Raw genomic sequence first — 12,940 nt, 5'->3', positions numbered from 1 at the left:
GCCAGGAAAAAAAAAAAAGTACTGAATATACATGTTCAGTGAACTGGGAGATCCTCCCAAACAAGCTCCTTTATAGGCACATAAACTTTACTGTAAAGTACATAGATTTTTGCTGTCTGGTATGAAGCAGAGCACTTTGCTGCTTTGCACAGTGCAACAATTTCCCTGATTAAAATACTCCACAGAGTTGCAACATTTAGTTTATTTTGATGTTTTCACTGTTGATTCATCCACATACTTTCGATAAATAAATAAATAAATAAATATGTAAGCTTTGCTTAGCTCCTCAGCTACTATCCTATCCTACGTCATTTTTGCTGGTTTGTGCTTCAGTATCACAACAGTTTCTGAGGGTTTTTTATCCTTCCACTCTCCTAATGATTCACTCTCTAGATTGCTCATAGCTACTGAGTTAGTTCTGCACTTGGATTTTAACACCACCTGCATGCCTTGGATAACTAACTAAATGTGATTTTCATATCCTCCTCTCTATTCCTTTTCTATTTTTCACAAGGAATGCTTTTTGCCTATACACATTATCCACAACTCTAATGTAAATTACTCTGTGTTTCTCACTGGCTCCTCTGAAAGCACTCATTGCCTGATTCCATGTGACTCTTCCAGGTATACCCAAGAAAGAACATAAAGTAGTTTACTCCTCTGTATCCCAGCATAACTACATAGATAGTGGGCTTTCAGAAAACGCCAATGCTGCTCTGAATCGCCCTACACTAGCATTGGCAGAGAGACATTACCATTTCCAAAAGGTGAAGCTGCAGCAAAGAAGAGCTAAGGAAGCAACCAGAACTGAGCAGGGGAACTGCACTTTTTCCTTTAAAAACAGAAGTGGAAGCTTTTCTGCAGTATTCTGCAGTTAGAATAGTCAAAGGACTTTCTTTTAGGATACTCTGAATGTGTATTAAGCATGATGAGGCTGACAAACACTACTAAGTTTTGAATGCCCAGCTAGGAGACTGCTACAGTTACCAATTCTTCTAAAGATTATTAGAAACTGAATCAAAAAGATATATAAATACACTGCCCTAAATTTAACGTATTTCAGATTATCAGCACATGATCATGGCCTGCTCCCTGGCAACTGAAGACATGCAACTCTGATAAACACACACTCACACACAGATTTAGCTCTTCTAAATGTGGGGGGGGGAAAACCCAAGAGTTTTCTGTGAAAATATGGGTTTTTTCCCCCTTTCAGCTCATATCGGTGAGCACATCATACAACTTTCAATCACAGAATATGATACTATACCAATGCTATGCAATGATATATCCAGTGCTGGAAAGATGAATTATCACAACCACAAGTGCTCACTGCTCACCATCTCTCTGATAGCAATAACCACCTTGGTTATTGTGCCAAGTTCTCCTTGGTTGTTGTGCTGTTTTGGTTTGGTGGGGTTTTTTGGTAGTAGAGGAAGGGCCCCAGGTGTGGCTTCAGTAAGAAGCTGAGAAGCTCCCCATGCTCCAAAACCCAGCCAAAGATTCATTAGAGGGACAACAGATGCACCAGTGAAGAACCCTCCTTGTCCTTTGTCTCGACCCATGAGCTTTGTCCTCCTCATCCCAGAGTGTGTGTGTGGGGGGGGAGTTAAGTGAGTGGCCATGTGGCTGTTCCTTTGTTGTTGTGTTAGCCCCAAACCACGACAGTTGTCCTGCTCAATTTATTTAAGATATGTTGTGGGGGAAAAAAGTGTTTTGGAATGTTTATAAGTGAAACTCAATGGAGATTCTTTTTTAAAGCAATCAGAACATCTGAAAGCCACCTTGCAGTAGAGATGGATTCTTTAAAATGGAACCACAGTAGCATTTAGTTTTCACCTATGTACTCTATGATCTTTCACAACTTTTTTAATAACCAACATTCACTTCATTGGTGACAATGAAAACGCCACTCCTTAAAGCTGGTGAGACTGACCACGGTTTGTGGAAAGATCCTCTAATTGTATAAACTATCATTGCACTTTTTGATGTCAATATGGCAGTTGAGAATCTGGCCTTCAGGCTACGAAGTCCAGTCATCTGTCCTTGTAACTTCCCTTTGTGTTGTTGGTTTGTTTTTTTTTTCCCAAAATTAAAATTCTGTAATTTCTAAGTCTTAGATTAAATTATGTTATATAAAATTTAGAAGAGTAGAACAAACAGAAGTTCAATAGCTGGAAATGACCATTTTCAAATGTGAGAAAGCAAAGCAGGCTGAATAGCATATGGAGATGGTAAGACCACTGAAGTATCAAATGTGATATCAAAATCCTAGCACCATCTCTACTTCTTCGCTCTTCCTCTTTTTCGTCTTTAAAAATAAACTACCATTTAAAAAAATAGGTATGTTTTTGCTGATACTCCAAATGCACAAGAACATCAACATAGTAAAAGAGGGAGTGCCTTAATCTATGTCTCTTTTTCCTTCAATCATGACTGTCCACGGGGCAGAGGAAAGCAGACAGAGCAGACAGGTAATTCAATCACCTCCAGATTTGAATGCAGCTGTATCTGAGCTTCAACATTCTGTTGACTCATTATTTGAAGATAAAACCTTGCTGAGGTTTAGTGTCCATTAATTTGTGGATTTATTTTTCTATATGCTAATAAAAATCAGATTCATGAAAAAGTGCTACCCTAAGTATCTTGCAAACATTATAGCAAATAAATACAAGAAAATACCTTCATGATTTTGAAGAAAATAATAAATATCAAACTCTTTATGACTTGTCATTTGCATGGTTGTTTGTCATACAGATCAGTGTGCTATAGGGAACTCATTTTGAAAGCAAACTTGCAATTAATTTTGATGTCTAAACAAAAAACTGCATGGAATGTATAGGCAAAATAGTTCATATCAGAACTGAAAGTGCAGTCAAGAGTGTTCCAGCTACAATCCTCTGCTTAACACAAAATTAATACAAATAAAAATTCACATCCCTTTGAATGCCTATCCACATCAACACAGTAGGTGTGGTATTATCATAGAAGCTACCTCTGGCTTCAGGAGACAGTGCAGTGTCATGGCATTTCCCTGCCCACACTCACTTTTCAAGGTATTTCATCACTATAGTGTTCACAGATCATCCAAAGATCGCAGCTGCTAGGACAGCCAAGAGCCAACAGCCAAAACCTGTTTATACAACAGAGCTGCAAGACCAGTAAAAGTTAAAGCTGCTTTAACCAGCTATAAAAAATAGTAGTCAGTTCTGAAGTGTATTGATGTTATCAGGAAAGCACTAAGTTACATATTGTCAGTTCTCACACCTAATCTCCCTGTAAAATTAATTATAAATCTATCCCTAAAATCAAGCACAAATTCCAAAACAGACAATTACTTATTTGAATATATATACACTCTTTAAAGGAGCCTATATATTTCCATTTTGTCGGCCAGCAACCAGCTAAAATGCCAGTGTTAAGCTAACACCTTCCACTCTTAAAATAATTTTTGAGATTAATAATTATTTACAATGAGCTGAATTTTTGCTGTAAGACATCTCTGAAAATGTCCCTCACAACAAGTGAAAGTTGAGTAGTGAACAGCTCTTCCTTTCAGAAGACTTTAAAAGAATCCATCTCAGATCTGGGACTATTGCTGCTCTAGCACTTGTTAGGCCAGATTGAGATCTCAGTCGTAGCAGGTATAGCAGGATAAGGCAAGCTGCTAGGCCAAAGTGAATGCTCTGCTGGTTTCAATTGAATTATTTCAGATTCATATAAATTCAAGTGGAACAGAACTGAGACTAAGTATATTAAATTAATGACACGTGGCACTCAGTAGTCTATGCAAAAACACTTCAGAAACTATCAAGACTCACTAGGAACAGAGTGTCTACAAAGAAGATTATTTATTTCCATTTTACTTTTCAGACTGCAGGTTAACAGAAAAAAAGGAATAAAGTGCTGAAAAATTCCTGAAATATGAAACTCCATCATTTCATTTCATGGATTATCACAACTGGCTTTTCCAAGCATTCTTTTAAACTATAAGAATCCATCAATCCACAAATGAAGTATTCTGGCAGATTAAGATTAATGTATCATGAATCATCATGGTTTAATATGCGTTAAACAGTTTCATTTTACACATGTTCTGCATGGGTTGATTGCCATGTATGCCAATATCAAACAGATGTTAATACTTCAATTTTTATGCTCTCAAAGTATACTTTAATTACCTAGGAGGCTTGGCAAGGAAAAAGAAGGAGGTATTTTCAAATAGAACTAATTGAAAATCTAAAATAAAATCCATTAGAATTTTTTTTTTAAATCATGTTTTCAAAAATGTACATTTTAAAAAGAATACATGACAAGCAAAGGAACTGCAGACTGTTCTCGTTAAAAGGCATATTCATTTTTGTAAACAAAAAAAGAATTGTTCATTCTTTTTCCAGTAAAAAAACATTATTTTAAAAGCCCTGCCAATTAAACATGAGCTTGGTGATGTGAAATGTTTCTGCAAGTCACATGCAAGGCACTGTGTGTTTTTACTATGCCTAAATTACTAAATTTTGGTATTTTCCAAAGAAATCATACATCCATGTAAAACACCACTGTATAAATTCTCACTTCAGCAGTGTTGCATGTCTCATTTTATAGATTAACTAAATTAAAAAGTCCTTAAATATAAAATACTTGCAAGTCTCCACTGTACAGAGGCCAGAAATGTAAAAGATAACCCAGGTTAAGATTAATGTATAATGAGAAAGCTGTTTCCAGCCAATACCAGCTCCCACTTTATGCTGTATCAGATGCAAGCCAACCAGGACAGCAGCTGAGCCACAGGTCAGGATGGAAGAGTGTTGACTAAAAATTGAGAGCTTTAACTAATTCCTAATTTGGTCAAATGGAGTTTTTAAGAGTAATTTCCATGGAAGTTTGAGCTGGTCTTTAGCTTTGGGACTGATCATACTGAAATCGACAAGAACAGGAATGGTTCCTGGGGATTTTGCACTAGAATTAATATTAGCAAGCTGAAACAACCTCCAGGTTGAAAATTAAAATTACCAAACCTGTTATGAATAATAACAATAATAATAATAACAACCAGAGTGTTATATACATATTTATTTTAGATCATATAAATAGCAGATAAAAAATTAGTTGATAAAATATTATCAAAACAAATATATTCTGCCCATCCCCATACCAAACAAATTATTTAAATTTCTTGCCTACATACTAACAGGAGCTAGTATACAGCTTTAAAATGAAAATGTGAACTAATGTTCTGAAAAATAACTGACAGTCATAGCACAAGAGTGCAGTGACCTCTGTCCTCCAGTATTCCATTCTTCTTTTTTTAACTTTCCGAATACATGCAAGGTACACAGAAAGAAACTGCTAATTATCACTGAAATCCTAATTCCAAGGTATTAAAAAATACAACATTCCCATTGAACTTAGTGGGGCAAGGAGTGAATCTAGAATATGGATTTTACACACACCACACAAAACACTTGTGCAGATTTCTGAAAAAATGCACTCATCGCATTGCAGGAAATCAAGCCTGCATTCCTTGCTCAACCAAAATTCCCTGACTGGAATAACAGCTTTAGGTGTTATTTTTGGTCTCATTCTGTTTTAGTATGTTAAATCACCAGACATTTTTTTTCCTTTTTACTTAACATAAATGTGTGAAAGTGCCTCCTTTCCATTCATAGATCTTATCTTCCTCAAACTACAAATTATTCAGCTGGGTGAATACAGAGTTATAAATAACTTAACGAGATATATACCAGTTGTTGGGGGGGGGGGGAAAAAACACAAACCAACCCCGAAGGAAGAATATCACTGCATAAAATCCAATCATCAAAACTGCTTTTTAAAATACATCTTTAATTGTTTCTATTACCTCCTAATCCAGGTCTGAGACGATTATCATAACCATCCAGGAGTCTGTCTAGAATTCTTGTGAAGATGGTGATGTTATTCTTAGCTTCATCTTCCAGGGAGTCAGCCAGCACTGATCTAAATGGACATTTTACATTTTAGAAAGTGCTAGATATATTTTAATAGACACTCAACATGCAGTTTTTGCAGGCTGGGCTTCAATCTTTAACTATTTAAGAGTATATGAACACACTATTTATATAGATCATAGTCAGAAGCATAAGAGTCGACAGTACACTTTTTAAAATTTCCAGGAAGTAATTTTCCTCTGCTTCTAGTCAACACTGCATCACTGAGCAGCACTTCAAGCTCCACAAACACATTTCACTGTGCAGGTGAAAAAGCCTCAAAGAGCTTCCCAGGCCCCTGTGGCATGTCACTCCCAGACTGATAACCCAGGTTCCCACACACAAAGCTGTTTCCTTCCAGCTCTATCCTATCTGTCCTCACTTAAGTATACCCTGTCTCTGGATAAATCCTGTGAATATGCTTCCACCCAATGGTCATGTAATGTACATGACCAGAAGAACTAACATGAGGGAAATCTCCAGCGATCATGCTCAGGGAGTCCTCTGATGTCACTATGCGGTGGGTGGGAACAACGATGCTGACTAGAAAGCTGCAGAATAGCTGTGGATAGGCTTCATGTCTCTAAAAGGCTATTTTGTTATAAAAAGCACTATCTGACGTTCCACTAGATGCAGACAAACCTTGTAAAAGTTGGGTAGGAAAAAAATAAAATTAAATTAAATGTCAGGAAGAATCTATAGTCTATTGACTGTTTCACACTTCCCTGATACAGGAAGAGATGTTACAGCCTTCATGGGTTTGTGAAAAAGACTAGGGGCTGGAACATGAATCTGCTGCCCAGCCAGCTGTGGTGCTCAGCAGACCTCCTGGACCTGGACACCCTGCATGTGAAATGCATGAGTCCATCAGTCCTACCTACTTAGTACCAGAATATTAGCATGAAGGAACTAAAGCATCATTGGCTACATGCATTACCATTTACATCTTTTTCAGCCACTTAAATTTTTAACCTGAAATGTTGAAACATTTATCATCTCTAAATGACCTGCTGATCAAGGCATCTGAATGACATAAATACAAGCATATTTTCTTCCTCCTCCAAACCAAAAGTAGGTTTGGGTGACATTTTCTCTAAAGCTATAGAATGATTAAAACCAGGGCTTTATGGTGGTCCCAAATTCAACAGCATGGAGGGAGTATTTAAATGTAAATCATTGCAGTCTGTGCTTTCCATCACATAAACCTTAGAAGTAACCAAAACCAAGTAACTTATGAAGAACATACCAAAATGTCAAGTGTGATTTTACTTATGTGTGAGTTGTTTTTCTTAATTTTAATTACTGGGTGCCTCATTTTTTATTTTTAAAATCTATATCTGTACTGTAAATCTCTGCCATTTTTAAGCTTCTTTTTGAGATACAATAGTTTTTTTAACTCAAGGTACCAATAAAAAATTAGATCATACAATTATATCAAATTAGGGTCGAATTCTGAAAACTTTACTCAAGCATAAACTCCTAATTATGCATGTAGTCTCTCTGACGTCAGTGAGATTACTCACTTGAGTAGGGTTTGCAGGATCTGGCCCACTGTGACTCAACTAATACTGCACCATAGCTAGGCATAAAGTGAAATAAGAAACATAGTTTCAGGAAATATTTTGTTCACTAAGAAATAGACGAAAATGAATGTAGACTTTTTGAATCAAAAGAAACTTGTGTTATTTAGCTTATGACCTGTACTATATTAGGACAAGACCTGCTGCAGTCAGAACCAAAGCAATTAAAATGAAGTTACAAACTACAATTAATTCCACGTTTAGGGACTGTGAGCAACAAAATTACCTTCTCTTGTGTTCCCACTTCAGAAACGGAGAACTTTAAACAGTGTAAGAAAAGTTGATTAATAAATGAGGCTATTGTTTTATTATCTGCGATTGTGAAGTTGTATGCTGTCTCCACCTAGAGGTTTAAAGCTTAAGTATCGTTTTGAATTCTGTTATGCTGACCAAAAAACTACCCCCAAAAAAAGGCATGCCAGTATTAAAAAGCAGGCGAGCCTTATTTTAGAAGCTGTGATTTGCTATTTGACTTCACGATAATCTATTTCTCCATCTTAATTGTTCTGTAGAGTACTGAATCACAGTGATAGAGTAACTTCAATAAATCTTCATCATCCAGTATGCCACTTAAAGGAATTATTTTTTTTAATGGCAAAATTAAGCATCAATTCACGAACTGTTTAAAATACAAGAGATCAGGCTTCTACCACATTTGCTCTGGAAACTATGTAATACTACGTTCAAACAGCTAAGAAATTTTTTTTAATGACATGACTACACACACTAGACTTTTATAACCCCTCACCCAGGCTTACTCTTAGCAGATGGTAATACGCACGTTTGTACCGAATAACAAAATTAAGCATCCTCTCACCTTGTTGGTAGCCACACCAATACAACGAGAAGAACCAACTGCATCTCGGAGAGTGCGAGCTTCCTCTTCATCGCTGCTCTTCGCAAAACCTAGCCGTGCAAGAAAAACACAAACCCACTCTCAGCTACGGTCAGTCTCCGCCAAGCCGTGCTTTCAACTTAACCCGAGGAAAAAATATGTCACTTCAGTGGAGAAAGGCAACCACCGGATTTCTGCAGCACTTTTCACTACTAGCAACTTATTGTATCTCCATCTTTCCCAACGATCCTGCTCAGCGCAAAGAGGCAATGGATGATCAGAAGTGGCATGTGAGCCGACGCATCAGATGCTTTCCCTTTCCGTAAGCTGAAAGCCCCAAGACGAAAAGGCACAAAAAAACCCAAAAAACGTATGCACAAAAAGAACGGGGTCTAACCATTCCTCGCCTCACCACGGCACACCGCAGCCGGGGGGGCGGCGGGGGCAGTCATGCCATTCGCGGGGGCTCGGTGCGGGGACCCGCGGGCGAGCCGCCCCAGCCGCCGCCGAGCGCCCAGCACGTTTGACGGCTGCCGGGCAAACAGCGGCGACAGCCGCCGCCGCGGGGGGCGCGGGGCGGGGGGGCCCGCAGGGCGGCAAGTTGCGGACCGCAGCGGAGCCCCGGCGACGGGGCCGGCGCTGCCCACGGCCGCGAGGGGACACACCGGGGAAAGCGGGGGGGGGGGGGGGCGCGACACCGCCGCCCCGCGTTGCCCGCGGCGGCCGGGGAGCCCCGGGGACCCTACCTGGGAGCGGCGGCCAGGGCGGGGAGGGAGGGGGAGCGGCGGAGGGCGGGGGGCGGGCGGAGCGGCGAGGCGGGGGCGGGCGGGGAGCGCCGACGGCGGCGGGGCAGGGGCGGGGGGCGCGCGGGGCGCGGCGGCGAGCGCGGCCGGACCGAGCCGAGCGGCTGCCGAGCGGCGGGCGGGCGCGCGCGCGTGCCTGGGCGCGAGAGGGGCGGCGGGCGGCGCGCGTGCCGCTGCGCGGAGGCAGCGGGGTTGGGGGGGGGGGGGGGGGGCGGGCGGCGGCGTTTCCGCGGGCGCGGTGCGGAGGGAGAGGGGGCGGCTCCGTACCCACGGCCCCGGGCCGGAGCGGGGGCAGGGAAGATGCAAGTCACCCTGCGTGAACGGGGCTCCTGCCTGAGGGGCTTCCGCGGCCTCGCAGCCTGCGCGGAGCGGGCGGGCGCGGCAGCTTCGCCTGCGCGCGAACGGCAGACGGGGCGAAAGGCCATTCCCGGAACGATACAGCACGTTTTCCGTGGCCCTCCTCAGCCTTTTCATCACCTCTTGTTAAGTACGTGTTTGAGAGGGCACAGCCCAAACATCCGCCCTGCGCTCTTGTCGGTCTGCGGTGGGAATAATCGCCGGCACCGGCTCCCTCCTTCGCTCCCAGGCTGCCTCATTAATATTCTTTTCCCTACTTGCCCATTGGCACAGTCTAATTGAAATGCAGAGAGAAGAAAAGTCTGTCATTTTAAGTGAGCTCGGGATGCAGGGAGCCGAGAAAATAAACCTTGCTGTTTTGCTCAGATTGCGATACTTTCGGTTGTACTCCCTTTTAAAGCACGTTGCCTTCCTTTCTTGTACCCAGTCCTTTGGTAGTAACTGGGCCACTGCTAGGATTCGTTCCCATTGATTTTGTCTTTCCCACTGCAAGAAGACAGGCTTGACAATTAAAGAGAAGGGTTAAGTGTACCCCCATTTTGTTAACTTGGAAATAATTAACACCAGCAATATAACACTGCAGCTTTTTTTTGTTTGTTTTAAACTAAACTCCAGCCATCTTCTTTCCCTCAATCCGTTAATTGCAGAAAAGACAGCCCTCAGATGTCCTCTTAACATGACTGGTCTACCTGCTTGTTGAGTTTTGGCTGGAGTTGTTTTGCTGCAGTTAGCTTCTGAATCATTACTGGTTCCAAAATTAACAAGTGAAGGTGCAAGCACAGACATGGTAAAACAAAAAGTAAAAATTCAGTTAACTATAGAATCAACTACAAGAATTAGTGGATTCTTTTTCCTACTTTCCTTTCTACTGATTCTTGTTCCCTGATTGTTGCTGCTTGCAACTGGAAGTCCCCTTGTTTTCATTCTCCGCTAGTGGCATAATGACTCCACAGCAGAGAAGGAAAAAGAGTGCTTGGGCTGTCAACATGATTTGTCAGTTCAAACTCTCAGATATTTCATAACTTTAAGTAAGACTGGGGAGAGAGAGGGAACAAGCTGGATTTCTTCGCTTTTAAATGACCAGTGAAAGCACAGCCCAAACTGTGGGAAATTACAAAGGACACAAAAACTGAAATCCAAAGAACACTCATTCAGCAGCTGCCTAACCCTGACCATGTCCAAGGCACAAAGCCCTTTCCCTGTCCAGATGTGTGCTCTGTTCAAAATTCTTCATTAGCTGATCAGTTAAGCATCTATAGATGATCTAAAGACTTCCTTTGGATATGCCTGTAAATCCCCGGGTAACAAAAATTAGCAACAGATCCTAAAGGCAGAATCAACCCTCACAATAAGAAAACTACTTTTAATTATTTGTCCTAAGAAAGAGTAACTTGACAAATATATATAAAAAAAAAAAAAAACCAAACCAACAACAAACAAACATTGAAAGTGAAGAGCCTTTGTAGCTTATTCTTATGTGAAATTCCTTGCACAATCGAAGCAGAATATTTTTCTGCAGGTATTCACAAAATTCCTTCCAAAAATACACTTAAAGTAAACATAATACCAAAAATAAATCTAATCTTTGTATGTGAGTTGCATCAAAATGTCGAAAACCACATTTGTCAAGGGAAGCAGTCACAGTGGTTCCTTGTTGCTGTGACAGCATATTGTCATCCTTCAAAAGCCACAGGGTGTAGGGATGCGTTTTTAACTGAGCTTATGCACAGAGTCTTCCCCCAGTAAAATGAGTTGGGTTTTAGGCTATAATCACAGTTACTACCTATTATGTTTTCTGAGATTTACCATGGCTTCATGCATTGAAGCCACACTTCAGATACACCACAGACCTTAAAAGTAGTGGAAACCTGATACTAACTCCTTGTTCCCATTCTGAGACAAGTTGGACAGCCCTGTGAAGTGTCCCAAATTACAGGGGAGCTGAGCACAGGGACAGTGTGAGAGACCAGAGGCACTAGAATTACTGCCAAAGAAGGCTCTTGGTGATAGTCCCACCCCCATATAACCCATGCTCCTGATGAACTGAAAGGCATTTGAGAATAAAAGTGTGCTATTGCTGGGGTTTTATAGTTCTGTTGGGTTACATGCATGCATAGCTCACACATGCTGGATGTATTAGCTCCTGTTGGTTAGATACAACACACTTGAGCCCCCTCAGGTCTGTAGTCAACAGGGAATTCTCTCTTCATTTCTGTGTTATTATTTGCAGAGTGGTATTGAATGCTGTCACTTCTGTTAGCTCTGAGTTATGTGTGACATCCAACGTACCACCTGGGTTTGTGAGACTCTCCTGATGCAAGAGCCCTGAAAGGTTTGGAGTTACACGATTGTTTTAAATAGGACTTGAAACAGTCCACTGGAAAGAGCAGGTCTACAAATTGTTATTTTCAAAGTCCAAACAAATTATTTTACTTAGAAGATTTCATTTATTTTCTGCTATATTTGCATAAATTTAAATCTAGAAGTCAATCACTATTTTTATATTTTAAAATATCTTTTTAAAAAGGATCTTACACTCTTATTATTCCCCCTTGCCAAGGATCTCAAAGCTCTGCTGATAAGTGGTTTTGCAATACCTTATGAGACTGGAAATACTTTCTGTATGAGGACAAATTGAATAGCAGGACACATATGTGATATTTTGTAAGCACTTCTTCCAGTTTAGAGGTAACAGAATCACAGGAGAGGTTAAAACCAGGGAAGTCTTTTTCTGTACTACAAAAGAATGGTTTCTTTACCATTTTACTTGGAATAATAATTTAGATGACAAAGTTACTCCAACCTTCAGGCTGAATAGATTCCTCAAAAAAAAAAAAAACAAAAAAAAAAACCCTCAATTTTTTAGACATTAGGGAGGTGGCAATAAACGTTTTCTGATATGAACATAATGAAGTCATGCCAAATAGTACTTATACAGTATGCTGATCTGGGATTTGTTCTGCAGTATAATAGGTCCGGACTGGAATTATGGTAGGTTGAGGTAATCATCATATACTTTGGGCTGCTTGAAATTAGTCCTCACCCTTATGTCTAGGCCAGCAACACTCTTAGCTGTAAGAATAAAAACTATAATAATTTGGGTTCAGTAAACTGATACATATATGTGAAAATTGAAGTTATATTTCAGAAATTATTATATGCAACATAGCAGTGGAGTATTTTACTGTAAAGTATGTTTTTTATAAATTCTTTTATCTCTAAAAAGCACAAACCACATCTCTCAACCAGTATGATATTAATTATTGGAAAGACTGTTTTATTTATCCTTTTAAAATTTATGTTTATAAGAATTTAATAGTTAACCATTAATGTTATGCATGAAGATACTGAGATATGTACTCAAGATATAATGCATATGTAACTTTAAACCTGGATGTTATT

The 12,940-nt window shown here is 40.2% G+C and overlaps 1 protein-coding gene across 3 annotated transcripts in view; it reads right to left on the bottom strand.

The window, feature by feature from the left end:
- GABRA2 (gamma-aminobutyric acid type A receptor subunit alpha2) overlaps window positions 1–9,716 on the bottom strand; it is a 57,122-nt gene extending 47,406 nt beyond the window's left edge. The window contains exons 1-3 of one of the 3 annotated variants that reach the window (XM_051619372.1): window positions 9,659–9,716; window positions 8,361–8,449; window positions 5,858–5,973 (exon numbers count right to left, since the gene is read on the bottom strand). In XM_051619372.1, the coding sequence (XP_051475332.1) occupies window positions 5,858–5,973; window positions 8,361–8,431 (187 nt within the window). In that variant the 5' untranslated portion in view covers window positions 8,432–8,449; window positions 9,659–9,716. Of the gene's footprint in view, window positions 1–5,857; window positions 5,974–8,360; window positions 8,450–8,775; window positions 8,840–9,124; window positions 9,150–9,658 lie in introns of those variants that run through there. The other 2 variants (XM_051619371.1, XM_051619370.1) reach the window with 2 other exon arrangements.
- Window positions 9,717–12,940: the final 3,224 nt, after the last annotated feature.

This window comes from Apus apus, chromosome 4 (genome assembly GCF_020740795.1).
Source record: "Apus apus isolate bApuApu2 chromosome 4, bApuApu2.pri.cur, whole genome shotgun sequence".
Lineage (NCBI taxonomy): Eukaryota > Metazoa > Chordata > Aves > Apodiformes > Apodidae > Apus > Apus apus.
Note: the sequence above shows the minus strand (reverse complement) of the source record. Positions and strands in the feature narration are given on the sequence as shown.